We start from the raw sequence: 19,946 nt of genomic DNA, 5'->3' as shown, positions 1-19,946 counted from the left end.
GGCACCCTCAGTCAGTTTGCAGGTGACACCCAGTCGGGCGGGAGCGTTGATCTGCTGGGGGGCAGGAGGCTCTGCAGAGGGCCCTGGCCAGGCTGGAGCCATGGGCCCAGGCCCCGGGGTGAGGGTCAGCAAGGCTCAGGGCCGGGTCCTGCCCTGGGGGCACAACAGCCCCAGGCACCGCTGCAGGCGTGGGGAGGAGCGGCTGGGAGCTGCCCGGCGGGAAAGGGCCTGGGGGTGCTGGTCGACAGCCGCTGAACATGAGCCAGCAGGGTGCCCAGGTGGCCAAGAGGGCCCAGGGCATCCTGGCCTGTATCAGGAATGGTGTGGCCAGCAGGAGCGGGGCAGGGATCGTCCCCCTGTGCTGGGCACTGGTGAGGCCGCCCCTCGAATGCTGTGCTCAGCGCTGGGCCCCGCACCCCAAGGCGGCCATGGAGGGGCTGGAGCGTGGCCAGAGCAGGGCAGCGAGGCTGGGGCAGGGGCTGGAGCACAAGGCTGGGGAGGAGCGGCTGGGGGAGCTGGGGGGGCTCAGCCTGGCGAAGAGGAGGCTGAGGGGAGCCCTCATCGCTCTCTGCAACTGCCTGAAAGGAGGCTGGAGCTGGGGGGGGTCAGTCTCTTCCCCCAGGTAGCAAGTAACAGGACAAGAGGAAATGGCCTCAAGCTGCACCAGGGCAGGTTTCGATTGGATATTAGGAAAAATTTCTTCACTGAGAGAGTGGTCAGGCACTGGAACAGACTGCCCAGGGAAATGGTGCAATCACAGTCCCTGGAAGTATTCAAAAAATGTGGATGTGGTGCTTAGGGACATGGTTTAGAGGTGGACCTGGCAGTTAGGTTAACAGGTTGGACTCAATGATCTCAGAGGTCCCTTCCAACCTTAACGATTCTCTGATTCTATGAAACGGGTAACCAGTCCCACCAGTGCCAAGTGAGAGCGGGTGAAGGGGGCTTCAGTGGCCCCGGCTCGGCCAGGAGTCCCCGCTGCTGCCTTGCCTTTGGGTTTGGTTCTTGTTACAGTCATAGGGTTGTCTCTCTGGTCTGCTGTCTTACTGCTGTAGGTGTTACAATGCAAGTTATTTAAAATAGTGTCAAAGCTGCATGATGGGGTGTCTACAGAAAATTTCCCACGTGTGCAGGTCAGAGAGGTTGGGGGGTTTTGTCTCGTTGGGTTTTGGAGAGCTCTAGCAGATTTTTCAGAAGTGGTTTACTCTCTGAAATTTCTTTCCCCTTCCTTTTAGCAGATCAAAACTTGCTGAGCCTTTAATTTCACCTCTTCCCAAGAGTTCACTTGGTGATTTTAAAAAAAGGAACAGAGCACCAAAAACAAGCTGTGTCAGTGTGGTACCGATGCTTTTCCCTTGAGTATAAATACAGAAAGATGAGAAGGTGGGAGAAGTTAAAGGGCAAAACACTTGGGGAACACGCTTTATTTAAAAGAACTTTTGAGAATCGATTTTATTGCAAAGTAAAGCAGAGTAATGGAACATTGTGGTAAAACCGAGAAAGTAGTTCCAGGAGCAGAAGTAGAAGCTCAGACTGGTTTTTAGAAACGCATTGTTACTGACTTAATTACTGCAACATATCCTCCTGAAGTGTCCTCAGGGCTTTTTCCTCCACTTATCCTTTTCCTTAGATGCGAGTCTACATTTGTTCTGAGCCCACACTGGCCTTACAGCTGTTTTCTATGGATTAAAGCATGTTGTTTACTGACAGTAAGTAGCCTAAACTGTAAACTCTGCTGCAAGCTTTCCAGGAATCAATAGAAGATCACGCATTTACCAGATCTCCATGTAAAATCCCTTTCCATTTCCTCTAAGAGTTGCCAAACTCCATCTGTTCAGTGCTTTAGGGGCTGTGAAGCAAGAGAGCTCTGCTATCGCATCGGATCGCAAGGGGAAAAGAAGAAAGCTCCATCCTGTCTGTCAGCTGCAAGAGCTCCTCAGCCAGAACGTGCCATCTGGGGAGTGCAGAAATAGAGGCAGATTCCTCCAGCAAGTGGGATTTAGGCTTTTAAATTACAGAATTCACCCGCTTTGCTGTGTGCTGTGGCTCAGATGACTGCAGATTCAGGGCAAAGCTTTGAACATGGCTGAGGGACATAGGGAATTACCTCTCTGCTAAGAGGTTCCAGCAGGTGTTTTTTATAGATGGCCGTTACTGGAGCAGAGTCCAGGACCAGGAGGGAAATGCATTCACGTTGCGATCAGATTCTTTCCTCTGCCTGGCACTGGGCCTGGAGTGCATGGCTGGCCCTGGCAGATGGCATCAGAAAAAGAAACGTCTGACTTCTTTTGCTCATTCGCACAAGTAAGCATAAGAGCTGCCTGAGGATCTTCAGGAGATACCTCTGAAGGACCCGTATCTCCACTGAATATAGGCAAAGTCTGATACAAACGTTGGTCCTATCTTTGGAAAGACTTGAGCTTATCTTTCACATTCTCTGGTGGGCGTAGGAAGGCTGCTGTCCTCGCATATGAATAATCAGTGTCACAGGTCAGATACACTTACCCTGTCATCAAGCAGACTCTCTTACGTAGTTTAGGGAACCAAAAACTGTTGCGAAAACAAGTAAGTTCCCTTCCCTGCCCAATTTCCTGTGCTGAATTGAGCAATTTCGGTCACAAAAGGAACCTCAAGTGTCTCATGATTGGTAACAGAACTCAGCACCTGGAAAATCACTTTGCCCTGGGCCCCAACTGGCTGCAGCCAGCCCTGAGTGAGGAGTCTCCAGTTGTGTCGGAGTGCGTGAATTACCTGTCTGTCGAGTGTACTGTATCACTGTGCAGTGCTGATTTACTCAGAAAGTGGCTGTGACCTGACCTAATACTTCACTTGTGGTAGGATATCAAGAACTAGTCAGCTTCATTTCTTCGTAGCAGAAATAGAAAGGCTAGGGGAAGGAATAATGTACAGTTGCTTGCTACAAACCTAATTTAAATAAATAAGAGCAAAGATACTAAAGCATTTTAAGCTTTTTTGATTCTTATTGTAATGCCCATGCTGACAATAATCTTCTGTTATCTGGAGCCTCCAAAGTGAGATTCGATTTCCACAGACACATGCGGTTATCAAAAAATTGCTAAACTGAGTGCAAGAGGCCACTGGCTTGCCAGTCCTGCTGTCATACAAGAAGCCAGGGCAGACAATAGTCCCCTTTGGACAGAACACTGGTCTGGGGATAGGGGCTGAGGCACTGCCAATTTCTCTTCCTTTTCTTGCCTACTAGTCCGGTTACTTGACTGATTCAAGAGCTGGGAGCAAAGGCAAAAGTTCGTGATAGCTACTGCCAGACCTCTGTCAAGAATGGACCCCAGCAGACCATGCGAGTAGGTAAGAAAGGATCAGAGGTGCAGATCTCTTCTTTGATGGCATTTGAGGAACTCCTTGGACTGTGTGCCTTCTAGCCACTTAAGAGCGTCTTTAGCTCGGGCTCTCTTCACAGAACCATGCAAGCTTCTTAGAAAAGTCACTTGATGATGCTAGCAACTCAGGCTGTTGTTCCAGGTCTTTTAGAAGTCTCTTACAGCTCTAATACTGGATTCTTCGTGGGAGCTGGGCAGGCAAAGGACCAGGGATGGTGCTCTCTGGGCTGACACAATGGGTAACTTCAGTGCACTTAGCTTCTAGCTGCTCACTGCAGAGACTCAATGACACATTTCTTTCATGTAAAAGCAGATCGTCTGAGCTGTTCTCAGTGCCCATGAGAACATCAGCCCAGACAGAAGGTGCTTTTCTGCCAGATTATTACAGGTTCCAGTTCTGCCAGTTGCGTGGGATAGAAGAAATGAGCGTCCGTTCTTCTTTCTAATGGGAAAAAGGAAATGTAATACCCTGGTCCTCTGTTGTGTTCCGCAGTGCCTCTTCTTGAGGAAAGATGAGTGACTAATTCACACATCTCAGTCTGCGATCAGAACAGAGCTGACCTAGATCCTGATGGCATCCTCTTGGTGAATGGTGCCCTCAATCACTGTGTCCGTGGTTTGCCTGGAGCACTTGCGACTCCCTTTCATGCTTTTCAGGTTTTCCGAAAGATGCTTTTGGAACTTCTTGGTGAGGAAGCAGTAGATGATTGGGTCCAACACACAGTTCGTACTCAAGAGGCACAAAGTCACCTGGTGAGCATCATTGAGTTGTTGGCGCAACTGACAGTTTTCCTTCTTCCACTGCTCCAGAACAGTCAGGGTCCAGGGCAGGTGCACTATGTGATGAGGCACAAAGCTTATGATGAACACAGCCAGCACTGTGCAAACCATCCAGAGCGCCCTTTGCTTGACATGAGCAGTCTTCCGTGGCTGCACTGATTTGGAGAACAGGGTCCTGATAATGATGATGTTCCAGCCTAGTATAAAAAGGAAGATGATATAGAAGAGGATGCAGATGATGACATGAATGGGGAGAACAGCTGAAACACTGCTAGAAGAGTTATAGCGCTCAAAGCACCGCGTGAAATTCTTTGAATTCGTCACCTCCAGAGTAGTATTATTGTCAAAAAGGTAATACAAAGAGCTGCCCACTATTATGATCCAGATAGCTGCTGATAAGTAGATACCCCTTCTCTGGGTGGTAAACTGAGCAGCTTTAATGGGATTAGTCACGGCTTGGTAACGGTTGTACGTGATGACCATCAGAAAGGCGACAGAAGAGTAGGTGTTAACGAAAAATAAACAGCCAGCCACACTACAAAGGAACCCAGGCATGATCCAGTCTCCATGGTGGTGATAGTAAACAATCCACATTGGCATCGTAAACAAGAAGAGCAGGTCAGCTACTGTCAGGTTCACCATGAATATCTTGATTTCATTGAGTTTCTTGGTGGGGTAAATACGGGTGAAAATCCAGAGCACATAGCAGTTGGCAACAAAGCCCAGAATGAAAATGATGCTGTAGAAAACAGTGAAGAGGTTGTAGCGAAACTCGGAGTCTATGTGGCATGAAATGTAGGAATCAGTGCTACCTTCAGCACCACCTTTACCCTTTCCAGACATCGTGGTGCTGAGCGGGCACGCCTGAAGCAGAATTTCCTGCCGTAGCTTTTCTTCTTACCTAAAAATACAAAGCATAAACTGAGGTGATTGGTATGGTGTCATTGCTAAGCCAAAACCCGCCTTTCATTTTCAGCTGTCTGTGACCACAGAAGTTCTGCTCCATGTCTTGGCTCCAGCCACAGACACCTGCTCTGTCCCCTTGATCCTCTCTTTGATACCATTTCCACACTGTACTAGCCTTTGTGTCTTCATCCAGCATTGTTTGCTGCAGTGCGGATCTGAGATCACTAACCTCTAATCTCAAAAGTCTTTTCTGCATGAGCGTTCGTAGGTAAAATCATCTGTTACTCTGTAGTGTCTCAAGCTTCTTAATCTTTTACTATAAGCAAATAGGTTTTCTGGGTCTCTGTTTCCCCTGTGGTTCCTAATGCTTTCTAACTTGCCTACATTTATTTTTACCTAGAATTCCAGCAGTAAAACAATATCTGGTAAAAATGTCTCACTAGTGCCATTTTCAGAGTCGTCCTCTACTTGCTGTTTTCTGACATTTTCCTTCTTACACTTGTAAAGATTGTATTGGTTTTCTCAGTTGCAGGCACCGTAGGATCTCACATTCACTTCATCATAGGGTACCGCAACTCTCAGATTTTTAATCAGTGAATGATGTAAAAGATGAGTCACTAATCCTAAAGGGTGGTGTTTTGTGGTACATTGTTGATGTTAACTACAGTTTCTCTCTCTTAAAATTCTGGCTGTTGTCTGTTGTGCCATCATTTTGAACTCAAGTTGTCATCAAACCAATATGACTCCCTTCGTTCCCTCCCTGCCCCCCCATTTCTACATTAAATGCAAGTGTCAGCAGCAGCAATTCTGTACTTTTCTGTGTCGCTGGTGAGGCTGCTGACAAACACTGTCCCTAAAGAGATGCCTTCAGGTTTTTAATATTACCAGTCCCCACCTCGGTTTGTAAATCTTGCCTGCAGTTTGGACATACCAAATCCCTGCATCATCAATACTGTATGCGTTCTTGTCTCAGATTTACATGGATTTGGTCTAATCCCTTGTATGCTTTAACCTGCTGCTTTTACCATCCAGAGGTTGTACACTCCTGTCCGTGGCTCTAGCACCAAGTCCCTGTCTGACGCTGGGCAGGCACTCGCCTCTCCGTGACGCAATCCTGCAGATCTGCTTGTTTTTCTCTCCCTCTTCCTTTGTGGGAAGATTACTGACTGATGCAGGTAAAGCAGTTTGAGAGCCACCGGCAAGCACACTAGGTTGCTTGCTGATGGTAAACTTGCTGGGTTTTTAACCTAATTTGCAGAACATGGTGGTTTCCCTTGAGAGTGAGTAAACTGTATCAACAGTCACAAAGCCTAAACTTTTTGTTAGTTACGATGGGAATGCTGGGTACCGCACATTGTAATGTGCTTGCCTCAGCTCTGCCAGCCCCACGGACAACAAGCATTTTCCCCCAAAGACTGCTGCCTCCTGAGAAGGCACCCTCCTGCCTTGAAACTTTCTGGATCTTCCCCAGCAGCAGATAGTCGCAGGAACCCCCATCTCACCCTCTCTGGCTTGAGTCTCTCTTTGTGCCTGTGTGCTGTTGGTTCCTCATTTACAGATTTGCACATTTGCAATTTTCCTCTGCAAATGGGGAAGTCGGCTCTAGTTCTAGAAAGCTCTCCCTTTCTTCAGAAAACTGCAAACGCTTTGTTACTTCTTTTCAGTTGTTAGGAGAGGAAGGCAATAGTCATCTTCCCGAGTCCATCCCTCCTCACCCCTCACAGGTCCCCTGAGGACATGACAGCTACAGATATCCACAACTTGTCCTTGGACCTTCACAGGCTGCTGCGTGCTGGGCACCACTGGGGTTTGATGTCTTTAAACTCAGTCTTTCAGCCATGTTCCATGTGAATAAACAAGTAGCTGTGGCAGTACTAGTAGTTGGCCAGGTGACACATCTATCTGTCCCCTCTTTCACCTTGATCTCTGCCACCCTGCTGAGAACCCACTGATCTCTAAAGGGTAGTAGCTGATTCAGGTGGTGGTAGCCAGGAGGTGAGGATGGTCTGGGCTATGACACCTCGGGGTCTGGCCACAGAGGTCTGGCACATCCCTGAGGAGTAACATGTCACTCCCTGCTGCCCTGCGGAGAAGTCCCAGAGCAGGCAGGGGCCCATGCTCTGTTCCCGTTCTACCTTTGATTCATGCAGGACCTAAGGCAAGTCCTACTGGTCATCTCATGGATCTGTTTCCACACCCTCATCTATGATGTATGAAAAGTGGTAATTTTCACAACACGGCCTTAAATAAATGTCTGTGTCTAAGCCCAGCTCTCCCACCCACTGAGGGACCGGCTCTGGTAAGGACATATGCCAGCTGGAAAGGTTTGCATCTCGCAGCTCGGGAAGGGCACCTAGCAGATGCAGACATTCAGGGAAGGGGTGAGGCTGTGCAGGGGCAAGAGAAACTAGTGGGGAGCTTTGTCTTTGATACACTATTCTGATGTTAGAATAAGAAAAAAAAAAAGTCCTAATTACCTAAGATCATTAGAGAACTTAAGTTTTTTTCAAATCTGTATCGTAAACCCACTGTTCTGACTATCTGCCAACTTCAGCAAATAGTTCTGGTGCTTGGGGCTGGAATCTTTGCAATGAAAGGTGCTTTTATCACTGTAGCACCAGACCTGAATATACCAAGAGTGGGGGAAAAAAAAAGCTGATGCATCCCATTAGCAGAATTCATGAGGAGAAAAGAATTGCCCACACCCAATACATAGGCACAACTGTTATTCACAACATCCCTTTAGACCATGCCGCGGAGCACTGTCCATCTACCCCTCCATTTCTGGTCCTGCATGTGGGCATGGCAGCCTCCAAACTTTGCCCAGGAGCTCTGGTGAACCTTACTGGTAGGGTCTCCAGGCCTGTCCATCAGCTGCCAGATTTAGCAGTGGGGTGGAAGGGAGAGCGAACCTGCACATTCCCCCTCCACTGCAAAGCCCTGCACAGAAGATGGGTTTGAGCTAAGGGGCTGTGCTCTGACCTGGAGAGATGAATGCAAGGATGTGCTCTATGTTGTTAAGTCTGCTAGAGATCTCTGGCAAAGGTGGGCTGTGGGAGATGGCAGTGCTGTCTCCTGGCCCCAACAGCCCTTGGTAGAGCTCATCTGTCTTTGCATTAGTAGGCTGTGCAGTGCCAATGCCAAGGTCCCTCAGGGAATCACAAGAGAGTTGTTTTTCCCTTCTCGCTTGTCAAGCCAGATGTTCTACAAAATACAGCTAGAAGAGAGCATGGCACCATTCCCCACTAAATTTACTCCATACCCACTTTCCTCTTCAGCCTGAGGAACTTGAGCTCACGTCTTCCGTATACTTGCGAGATGCCCTAGACTCTGGAGTACCATATGGGAGATGTCACTCAGCCTCTCCTGTTGAAGCGGTTCCCCTTTGTATAAAACACGTAAATATTCCCTGTGCCAGCAGAAGGGACAACAGACGCAGTGGTCAGGGTGCGGGCTGGCGGGTGTGGGTCTCGTGCTCTGCTGCAGCAGGCTGCGCTGCATTACCAAAATCCCTGACAACTCGAGCCCAAGCCACTACCTTGTACACCAGCCAATAATCCCAAGTGGTTTATATCATCAACTCCATTGTATGCAGAACTAGAGGTGGAAGTAACTGGCTGTGCAGCAGAGCATGGCCGGCGCAACTGCAGACTCTGCTGCCAGTCTACACTCTCTCCCGTGGGACATGCCCTCCCAATAAGGATTTATTGGCTCAAAGCTTCAAGGTGCAAAGACCACGCTATCACCAGCTATGCCATCAGCAAAAATATATTCCAAGAGTAACAGTACTAATAAACTACCTTACCACAGTCAAAAGGATTCAGCACGATATGTCCATCTTCAGCTTTAGTAGAGCAGTGACGGGTATTTTACTGAGGATGCTCAGTCTTCTTCCAAGTGTTATTTTCTCTGACCTGGGGCTGGAAGGTGTCCACACAGGCAGCTCTTAAGAACAGGACACCAGAATGGGAGCAACTGCAGCATGACTGCAGAGTCACTAGAGAAGAGGAAATGTGTGACATCAGCTCAAAGGAAATGAGAAATAAAATAAGCTGTAGAGGAAAGGCAATTAACCACAGCAAAGATCTGGAAAGTCCTTAAAGCTGTTTCCTCAAAGTATGTCTGCTTCTGATGATCCTGAAAGAGGGCCAAGTTGGGATTTTCCTCTAAAGGCAGAATAGTGATCCACTCCGTGTCCCTGGTTAGAGCTGGGATTAGACAGCATTTGAACATCCTTCTTCCAAACAGATGAATGGCAGAAGCCAGAAGAGCTGTCACTTAGTAACTTTGAGGAAAGGAAGTGCCAGGAAACTCATATATCCCATGGACAGACTCGTTCCCTAGCAGGGTCTCCTTCACACTTGTGTTGGGTCTAAACAGACCCAGGAATACAGCCATCCCAAGTCTCCTTTTATCTCGGGGACCTTCAGTGGAGACTAAGACACCACAGCATGGCAGGTGTTCACCTGGCCCATCCACCTTCACATCATGCCCACCATTATTTGTGGCAGCCTGAAGACCGCTCATCACAATGATGCAAATTGGTGGGGTGCTCAGGGAGACACCAGTGACAAGCAAAGCTGCAGACATGGTCCCAGCTAAGCTGTAAATCCCAAGTTGTAGCTCCCATGCTGATGGTTAAACTGCCCTCCATGCAGACACTGCTCTTACACCTGCCCACAGTGCAGATGTGAGCTTGGAGCATCTGCACCATGTCCTGCACAAACCTACAGAAACTAAAACACTGAGTCTGGTGCCTGGGCTCTGTGAAACACGAACAGAGACACAAAGTCCATCACCAGCACAAAGAGGTGCCTGAGCCTGCAACAAGGCTGCTGAGGAACAACATGGGCCCAAACAGAAGCAGAAGAGGCCAGCCCACATTGGTGCTCCCCTGGGAAGGCTGGCTCTCCTGGCGCTTCTCATGAAATGCCACCTACAGCAAACAGGCCATGGTAGGCCCTGGCCATGTCCATGGTGTGAGGAGCACCAGAGACCCCCATGGTGTGGTGTCATGTCTTAGGAGAGCCACCAGGGACAGGCTGAGGGTTGTGTCCCCTGGGCCACACCAGTTGAGGGCACCAGCCAAACTTCGCCAAGAGCCAGGAGCTGGCACAGATCCTGGGACACCTTCAAGTCATGCTTTTGCTGTTGGGCTGGTGAGCCTGGGCCCCGAGCTGGGACACAGCAACCTCCTCATCAGCTGGGGAGATGGGGCACTGACAGAGGGGGCAAGGTGGACGGCAGCAACGCTGCTCTGCCAAGATGCTGACTTTTGGTTTGCCTGGCCTCAGGCATCTCGAGGCAATGGGCTGTACAGCATCAGGGCAGCCAGCGCGGTGCCAGAACGCACCTTCTGTCCATGCCGGTGGCTGGATGTCCCCAACCAGGGGCAGGCAAAGCCCGAGCACTCATCCAGGCTTCTTTGCCTGGGTCAGCTCTTCCTTGGCTCTTCTCCAGGGGGTGCAGATGGCCTTCCCCAGGGCCATTATAGAGGGAGGCACCTGGGGTGCACTTCAGCATGGTGCCCCGGTGTGAGCAGAGGCAGGCTGCAAACCCGGGTGCCTGGCAACTACAAGGAGCCCCAGATGAGCTCCCAGCCTGGCAGGGTGTTGTGCAAGTGCTCAGCAAACTGCTGTGCAAACAAGGATGTCCTGCTGCTCCGGGCCGTGCACGGGGGAAGCTCCAAAACACCCAGAGCTGCATGGAGACCACAACTGGCACCACAGCTGGACACACCCTGACCTGCTGTGGGATCTCCCTTGTCCCCCACAGCAGCAGCACGGGGTGTCCAAGGACCTCGGAAGCCACCCAAGCTGAGCGGGACCCAAACTCCTCAGTGCGAGGGAGCCCTGCAGCGACAGCACTGCGTGGGGTGGGAGAGCCTGCTTTGCCCTGCCCTGCCTCAGCAGGGCGGGCCACACTGGGGGGCTGGCTGTGTGGAGCAGGGCACCAGGGCACAGCCAGGCTCTGTCTCCTGTCAGGCCATGTCAGGGTGACCTGAAGGGGGAGGTGAGGCTCCTACAGATCTGTGCTGGGGTGGAGGCTGCAGCAGTCTCCTTCCCTCCACCACCCCCCCATCCGCCTGCCTTCCCCCTTCCCCATCAGCCACTGTAAAGATGGACTGAGGAACTTGACCCTTCCTGGGCCAGACAGAGCCCCAGTTATGCCTGCAAGACTGCTTCTGGGAGCTTAAATTAAAAACAAAATAAAAGCATGCTCATGAGCTTGGCTGGCAGCCAGTCCATGCCTTTGGGAAGAGCAGCCAGTGAGCATGTCTGGTGACAGAGGGAAGGGGAGCACTTGCAAAGGCTGTAGCAATGGCCAGGCAAAGCTTGCTGACCTGCTGCAGCCAAGTTCTTAGAGGAAATGAAAGCCCAGGAGGTTTTTGGCTGGGGAGGAGCTCTCATCAGAAATAATCATCCTTCCTCTGCTCAGCCCTGTGTTGGCTCTGCCACTGATGGAGCACACGCACGTCACCGAAGTTCAGCAGAAAAGATCTTTCATAAAACCCAGAGAACTGAACAACAACAACATACCAAGCTCAGTGGTGAAAGACACAAAGAGACCCGATGGGTGGAAGCTCTAGCAGTGGCACAAGCTTTGCTTTCTGATTTAAGCACTCCCACTGGAGTCGGGCCACCTCTAACTGCCCCGAGCTGGGACCTGACCATGTCCGTGCCGGCCAGTCCTTCCTCGCCCCTTTCCAGATTTATTCATTTTTCAGCTTTGCCTCAAATGCTCAGGTTAGCTCTCAAGCTATTGAGATTCACAGAAATGCCCAGAACAACCTCTTGGTCATGTAGCTTGGCCTCTTGCCGGGCTTGCACTTGTCCACCTCTTGATTAGTTGGGGAGTTCCCTTCCTCATTGTCTCCATTTTCAGCTGTTGCATTTAAAGCGTGAAAAGTAGAAGGGGACTCAGATTCGGTACCAAGGCAGTAGAGAAAGGGTGAGAATAGTCCCCCCGTGCAGCACCCACAGCCAGCGCTCCTCCCTCTCGCATCCCTTCCAGCCTGGGAACGCTCTTCCCCTGCTCTCCTGGAACTGCTGCCTGTTTCCAAGTGCGTAACTTTGAATCCGGCATTAAGATGCATTTTGTTTGTGGTGGCCTGGCTTATGAAGTGGTCCTGGCAGTTTTTGACTGCCCTGTTCTCAGTGTTATTTACCACTCTTCCGGCCCAGGGGATGCACACAAAGTCTGACAACACTGAATGCCATGCAAAGCCAAGTTTAAAAAAAAAAAATCTTGAATATGTCTTTATTTTATCAAGTAAACTTGCAATCTAATAAAAAAATTAATAAGCTGCTTTTACTAGAACTGGTCCCCATGCCATGCTGTCAGGTAGCACTAATGGTACTTCAGGCTGTTCTATCAGGATGCTGGATCCTGGAGCAGCTCGTCCAAATGACGTTTTCTGGGGATGCCTTCATGCAAGCTAGTTGGCAGGCAGCGGGCTGTTCCCCGCGGTTCTGGCACTGTATCAGCACTCTCATGGCAAGTGCACGTTGCCATGAAAGATGGACGCTGCCTCCTTGTATGCACTGTCTGCCTCTGGCGTGTTTCCTTCAGGTAGTTTCCTTCTGAGATGGAGCCCGTCAGCAACATACTCGCTTTTGATGACCATATACAAATTTTGCAGGTATCAGAAACTCTCTTGGTTTTGAAAATATAGTATTATAAGCAAATACCCAGCGATCTCTTTCCAAGAGCAAAACCACACTGTATTAGTGGAGAAGAGCTCTCCATGGAGCGCAAACAGAGGAGCAGCATTTTAGCTGACAGGCTGGGCATGCACTGTTGACTGCCCTGTTCGGCGACAAGAGCAGTGAACGAGGACAAGACGAAACACCAACACGGAGCTTGTGAAAGCACCAGCCACTGCCAGCAGGCTTAGAGCTGTGCAGTGCATGCAGCATGCAGGACCAGCACACAGGTGAGCGTGATCCCTGCCGGTCCTGGTCACCAGGATGCGTCCTCGAGTGCCAGGACGGGTCTTTGAAAGGACATGAAGTTCCTTTCGAGCCAGCACAGCTGATGATCTGATGCTAAGCGTTACTCTCTGTGAGTTTCCACTACTCATCTCGCACCCTCTGCACAATTTCCTTTTGCTTGTTGCAGGAAAGAAACAGTAAATAAACTCTGTAGCTTTCCCCTGCGAGCATTTCAGAGCCCAGCACAACATGTCCCCACCTTATTACCCATTCTGCAGGAATGTGCCCGGGAGCTTGGGTTGCTCAGCAGGGAAATGCATCCACCCCGGTGCCCGAGAGCCCCTCCTGGGGCAGCGGGCAGCAACTCTTCCTGGTAGCCATTTGACAGCTGCAAAAGCTGGGCACAGCGTCTGCCGGTTGCTGTGGTGCCGCTGGGGTGACCCAGCCTGGCAGGAAACGTTGCTGCTGGGAGCTGGGCCGCCTCATCGGCAGCAGGTGACGCAGGGAGCAGGGCAGACTCCGGCTCGTTTTGGCAGGTGGAGCCCAAGTCCAGCCCTGCCGCACCGGGCAGAGGGGTGATCTCTGTGGGCCACCGTGTCAGGATTTGTGTGCTGCAGCCCCAGGCTGTCGTAGCTCTGCCAGAGGGGAAAACCCTGCCTTCACTGAGCTGTCCACAGCCAGGTCACTGCTCCCGCTCCTCCACGCTGCAGCAGGTTACCTCCCGACAGCGGCTGCCTGCCCTCTGCCCTGGGCAGGCTCTGCCCTGTCCCCCTGCTCCAGCCTGGCAGGGGCAAGGGCAGGGGCCATGCACCAGCAGGATGAGGGACCTGGGCTCCTTGAGAAGCTCCGAGCATTGCCTCCTCTTCCTCACAGGAGGAAGGTCCATGGTAGGACTCCTCACCTTGCTCTGCAGCATCCAAGCAAAGACGGGGTCGTTCTTGCCACCCAGGGGTGGGGCGGGACCCAGATGAGTGCAGTTCCCATCCCCACAGCCCCAAAGGCAATGGCAGTGCTAGCCTGATTCGTGCCGTCACGACGCAGCTTGTCCCTGCTCGCTGGGTACAGAGAGCAAATATGCGTCTTCCCAGCGCACCTGGATGGGGAGGACGAGGGTGGCCCTGAAGCCCCCAGAGCTGAGATGCCACGGCTCAGAGACCCAGGGGGGACGCGCAGCCAGCCCATGTCCCGAGACACCCGGACACAGAAGGAGCATGTGGAGCTCGGGGAGGGAGGCCAGCACCCTGGGAGAGCAAGCAGAAGGGAAAGGAGCCTCTTACCTCAGGGCCACGGAGCACCCAGCCCAGCAGACCCAGCCTGCCAGGTCCCTGCCGCAAGCACCGAGCCGTCAGCGTGCTCTGGCCTGGGAAGAGGCTGGGACTGGGACAGGAAGGAGGGCGCGCTCGCAGGTGAGTGACTCACTTCCCTCTTGGCACTTGCGACACGGCTCAGACGTGCCCTGGCTGTGCCCTGGAGCTCGACGCTGACTCCTGCGGCCCTTCCTTGAGCGGGCGGCAGTGGGGAAGCAGCGGTGGAGGCTCCGTGCTGGCCAGGGCCTTGTCACACTCCTGTGTCACCCGCTGCCTCGCAGCCCTGAGATGGGGTAGCTCTGCCCTGCAGCAGCTCCAGGGCAGGGGCGCTCCCCAGCCCGGCCAGGGCCGCAGAGATGGTCCGGGCTTGGCAAGGGATCCATCAGAGGATGGATCAGGGCTTCCCATTTCCTTCCAGGCACTGGGACCAGGAGCCAGCACAGCGGCGAGTGCTTGTTCAAATGCTTCCATTGGAGGTGGAGAGTTGCTGCAGCAGGGCAAAGCATCAGGATGAGACTGCTCTGCTGTGAGTCCCCATGTGGGAAACATTAACCAAAAAAATATTTCAGGCTGTGGCAGCGAGTTTCCTTGCCCTCTCTGCAGCATTATAAACCACCCTCGGTTCTTGTGCCCCTTCAGCCTGGGAAGAACGGGTGGACAGACGCAGCTCTGGCATTGCTCTGCTCAGGTTTCACATGGGATTTCCCCATGTACTGTGGCACTGGCAGCACTTAGGTCATGGGCATAACATCCAGTGAGTGACTGTGTTATAACAAGAAATCACGTGTTTCTGTCTCCTCACTTTATTCACCATGGGTTGTTTAACAAGGAAATGTTGTTGGGTTTTCTTTGCCGTTAAGAACCGGCATTGGTTTCTGCAAGGAAGGAGGCGTGAGGTTTCTGAGACAGCCCTGGAGGGCCAAGACAATCGCAACTGGTCAGTGCACAAAAGCACATTGAAAGCGCGTCAGAGCAGGCACGCAACCTGCACCGCTCTCAGAAGGAACCGGCCGTTTGCATGTCCTGCAGTCCCCCCGATCTGGGCCTGCCAGACACCCAGCTGCAGCACGCAGAGCTGCAGTACGCAGAGCTGCAGCAAATACCCCAGTTTCCCAATCAAACAGAAAAGCTGCACCAGTTTATGGTGCAGGTAAGTTATGGCCTTGATGACCTGATTGCTACCTGCAGCTGTTGGAAGGGAAGCTGCAAAGAGGACGGAGGCAAACTCTTATCAGCAGCAGCAAATGGTGTGACAAGGGGCAACAGCCACCAGCCGGGGTGCAGGACAGTCAGGATGGACATCGGTGAAATAATTTTGCTAATAGGGCTGTGCATCCCGGGGGCAGGAACCCAGAGGGGCCGAGGGTCTCATCCTTCCCCCTTGGCTAGATAAAGCCACAGCTGACCTCGCCTGCCATTAGTGACAGCCCCGCTTCAAACACAAGGTCAAATTAAAGACCTACAGAGGTCCTTCCCCAAAACATTTCAGTTCTGTGACTTGAACTGCAACAATTGCGCTGGCACGTATGCCAGTGTTATTTTCCTTTGCAGGTGTTCCCCATGTCACCAAAACACACGCCTGCAAACCCCATTCCACCCAGAAAAACTGTTACAAAAGTGCCCAGACAGGTCCTGCCGGCATTTGAAAAGGAAGCAATTTGACGAGATGTGAGAAGATGAGTAACACAAATCCCATTGATTATTTTCAGGTTACAACCTCGTTTGCTCCAATGAGAATCCAGTAGCGGCTATGAAGCAGGCGACTTTGCACCTTAACGTTAATATTAATGCTACATCTGGACTTCCCTGCTGCTGTGGAACAACTGAATAGCCCAGAAAGGGAATAGGACTGAAGCAGATGGCCGGGGAGGCCAATAATGCAGGACAGTCCATTTTAATGGCACTGAATAGGCTGAGGCGGAGATCTCCTGCTACAAAGGAAAGACCCAATTGCCCCGAAGTACGTGTCCATTCCTGCCCTGGAAGTCTGAAGCCCTCTGGCTGCTGCGACAGGGAGGCTTCCTCGTAGGAGGGCTGCTGAGCCTCAGTAGTGAGTCAGGCAGATCAGCTACGTCCTAGATCTACGTGAAGTGTGTGCGTAGTGCTCAAGGCAGCACTGAGATCGGAGCGGGAAAGTCAGGAGCCCAGCCTAGAGGAGCAGCACTCCCAAACATCTGCCTATTTTGAGCACAACATGAAGCCAGGGCTGTGAGAGCTTTACCTGTCAAGGAGCAAAAGGAATCACCCCCGGAGCTGAAGGCAGGGGAGCCCCCGGCAGCAGGACGCCCACTGCCAGCAGGAGTTCTGGAAAACAAAAATGAGGAGGTTTTGAACCCAGCCGGCGCAGCCCCGCACACCGTCGGGCCCAGGCACGTTGTGCTGGTGCACAAGACGAGGGACGATGCCCCTTTTCTGCTTGTGGATTGTAGGGATCAGCTGCCTGAGGAGGGAGGACTTGCTCACACTGCAGCTTGCAAGAGGAAAGGGAAGCCAAGACAGCCCATTTGCCCTAGATAACACACTACAGCGGCCCAGTTCTTTCTGAGGGAGACTTCCTGTATTAAGGCCAACCTCTCACAGTTTCTCTCCAGTTTCAGTTGTTTTAAAAGCACAGAGAAAGACTAGCCAAAGAAACTCTCACCTGGAAGGAGAGCACAAGCCCTTGATGTCTCCCACCTGGGTCCCTCTATCCAACACTACGCTGGCTGTAGGTAATCCCCCAGAACTACAGTTACGCTCCTGAAATACAAATCACGTACAGCAAAAGAGTTGTTACTGCCCAAGGAGGGGTGGAAGAAAAGAGGGTTTTTCCATGCATTTACAAAGATGGCATCTCTTTGGGGAAGAGGAGGGCTGGACGAAGACCCAGCCACACAGACAGCACAAGAACGGTGGTGCCATGTTTGGTGCTGGAGCCAGGCCATCTAGTTCAGTACTTCATGTCCAACAGCAGCCAGCAGATGATGCTCTACAACGAAAGCGAACACAGTGCAATGCATCCCTCATTGTACGCTGCCAGCATCTGCCAAGACGGGGCGGACTCCCTCACCGTTACACCGGGATCTTTACATAGCTTGATGGCACGTATTTGTCTGAACACATACACGGATGAAAATTAGAAACTTCTGACCTCAACAAGAGTTTACATTGAGTTCTACAGTCCACTGCAGGAAAAGCATTTCTGTGTCTTTTCAACCCATTTCTTGCTGATTTCCATAACCTCTTGCTCTCAGGTTCAGGAAAAGAGCAGCTTTTGATGCCCCGGTTCTCCTCTAGACTGTTGCTTGTTCCCTTTTGAAAGGCTGCGCAGTAAAGCACGTATATAAATGGGCATCCACGTAAACTGTATGGCTTGGCCACAGTGTGGCTTCGTAGCAAGGAAGACAGTATTTTCCATTCCACTCTGTCTTTGCCGACAGTACTCTCTGTTTTATACAATCCCTGTGGCTGAGTGACTAAGAAATGGTCCCTGAGCAGCAGTAGCTAATTCAGAGCATATCACGGTGTTTGCCAAACTAAGATAAATGTTAAGTAACACACTGGTTTATGTCTTATCAAGAGCAGATCTCATCTCTGGCTATCACCCAAGCTTTTCATAGCTGCCATAACTTGGTCTAGCCTTTACTGAACAGTTTTTCTACCTGGTGAAATCTAGCTAAGCTGGTAAAATCTAGACCTAGGCCTGTCTACGTGCTTAGGGGGATCCTCCGCTCTCATCCCTAGACTACAAAGTAGCACCAGACATGAAGGTCCTTGCACCCTGTCCCGTTTATCCACAAATGAGTCGGTTCCTGCTGCAGTTTCCCCAAGTAACTTGCAAAGGTCCTTTGCCACCCCACTGTTGCTGAATCCTTGCAAATTGCCTATGAAGGGCAACCTGCCTGCCTCAGAAGGGAACCAAGACCTTCAGGAGCGATCTCTGGACTCCCAGAAAGCAGCAATGAGCCGGACGCTGGCAGACCCCTGTGTACATTCTGTGGGAACTGGACACGGAGGACAAGTTATTTCCACAGAAAACCAAAGCCAAGACCCTACTGAAAAGTGCTTCTGTAGCTATCTGGTACCTTTTCTGCTTCCAAAAGAAAAAAAATTACTCCTTATTCCCACTGATGTATTTTCTTGTCCTGCATACCAAGGACAAATATTTTAGTCTATGAGGACCATGGACCCAAAATGAGCTCCAAGGAGGAAGGAGGCCTAGCGATCTCTCCCTCTACAACATCTCTCTACCTCTTGAAATCAAACATTTCATTCAGTCCATCCCACGGCCTTGGCTTGCGTTGCAGAGGCCAGGCAACAGCCCAGACTGTATCCGTGGGGGTCCACATTGTGCATTCACTTATTTCCACCCAGGCGATTCAAAACAGTTTGCTTTTACAAAGCCTGAATACAAGGATCAAAATGAACCTCGCCTGTTCCCTCTAGGGGAGCAGAGAAATATCTAGCAAAGGACCAGGCAGATGGGAAGCTTCACAGGACTTGGCTGAGTAGATAAGATAGGAGAAATACTGCATATTCAGACATAGAAGCATATTATAGGCAGGACAGCAAAAAAAGGAAACAGGAACAGCTAAATTGATAATGAAACGGCACTGTCCAAGCTACACATTTTGCTGCCCCAACCAAGTCATACCCAGTGGAAAAAATGACTCTAACTGCAGAAGGACACAGGGCTAGTAATTCGGTGACTTTGGCCACAGGCTGGACTTCCCAAGACCCAGTGGTAAGCCACTCCACTGGTCAAATTCTCATAGACGTCCATGTCTCTGAGAAGCAGAAGCATAACGTGGGTCTTATAAGCACTTCAAGTTCTCACAGGACTCATCCTGAGCTGCTGGGAAAAAATGTAAGGAAAAGATCTGAAAGGTCAGTACCATCGGTCAGCAAAGACGTTACACCATCGGAAAGGAAACGCTACTAGACAGACCAGTATTCCAGCATCAAAAGGAAGGACCCTGGGACAAGAGTGACTGGGACAGATCTCTAAGCTAGAAATACTTTGACAGGGGAACAAGAGGCAGACAAGTTAGAGGGATGGCATGTCCTCTAGCAAGAGACTGCACTTAGAAACACTCCTCGTTTGAGCTACTGCCCAGCGCTGCTCGTTTCTTACACCCGGGAAGCAGAAGAGATTGCACGAGAGACAGCACCACAAAAGTTAACCGGTATTTTCCCCAGAACAAATGTGGCAAATTGTTGCCTTGACAAGGAAGCTGTGTCCTACCAACGCGTTCCCAGCTAATGGAGGATCAGGCTCTGCCAACAAAAAGGAATTTCGGTGCCTGAACAGAGCAATGCTGCACAGTTCAGCGTCTCGCAGGCCTGTCAGCCCACCTTAGTCTGCTGCTAGTTATCGTTTGGCTCTTGTGTGCCACTGTCCTGGTTTCAGCTGGGACAGAGTTAGTTTTCTTCTTAGTAGCTGGTAGAGTGCTGTGTTTTGGATTTAGCATGAGAATGATGTTGATAACACACTGACATTTTGGTTCTTGCTGAGTAGAGTTTACACTGGTCAAGGACTTTTCAGCTTCTCGTGCTCTACCGGGTGCATAAGAAGCTGGGAGGGGGCACAGCCAGGACAGCTGACCCAGACTGGCCCAAGGGCTATCCCATACCATATGAGATCATGCTCAGCACATAAAGCTGGGGGAAGAAGAAGGAAG

General features: G+C 51.1%; 1 protein-coding gene across 3 annotated transcripts; it reads right to left on the bottom strand.

Annotated features, from left to right (window-relative positions):
- Positions 1-1,262: 1,262 nt before the first annotated feature.
- PTAFR (platelet activating factor receptor) lies at positions 1,263-16,529 on the bottom strand. 3 transcript variants are annotated; one of them, XM_082329737.1, is made up of 3 exons: positions 16,508-16,529; positions 8,851-9,042; positions 1,263-5,040 (listed from the first exon to the last, which is right to left on the bottom strand). In XM_082329737.1, exon 3 carries the CDS (start codon positions 4,980-4,982, stop codon positions 3,921-3,923), a length of 1,062 nt encoding a protein of 353 aa, XP_082185863.1. In that variant the 5' UTR covers positions 4,983-5,040; positions 8,851-9,042; positions 16,508-16,529; the 3' UTR covers positions 1,263-3,920. The 3 variants fall into 3 exon arrangements, with proteins under 3 accessions (XP_082185863.1, XP_082185862.1, XP_082185864.1); XM_082329736.1 differs by lacking the exon at positions 16,508-16,529 and adding an exon at positions 14,257-14,349; XM_082329738.1 differs by lacking the exons at positions 8,851-9,042; positions 16,508-16,529 and adding an exon at positions 14,257-14,349.
- Positions 16,530-19,946: the final 3,417 nt, after the last annotated feature.

Source organism: Platalea leucorodia (genome assembly GCF_965183815.1).
Source record: "Platalea leucorodia genome assembly, chromosome: 18".
Classification (NCBI taxonomy): Eukaryota; Metazoa; Chordata; class Aves; order Pelecaniformes; family Threskiornithidae; genus Platalea; species Platalea leucorodia.
Note: the sequence above shows the minus strand (reverse complement) of the source record. Positions and strands in the feature narration are given on the sequence as shown.

What these genes read in the sequence shown, in the direction of transcription:
- PTAFR (XM_082329737.1), bottom strand. Translation starts at nt 4,982, where the DNA reads ATGTCTGGAAAGGGTAAAGGTGGTGCTGAAGGTAGCACTGATTCCTAC.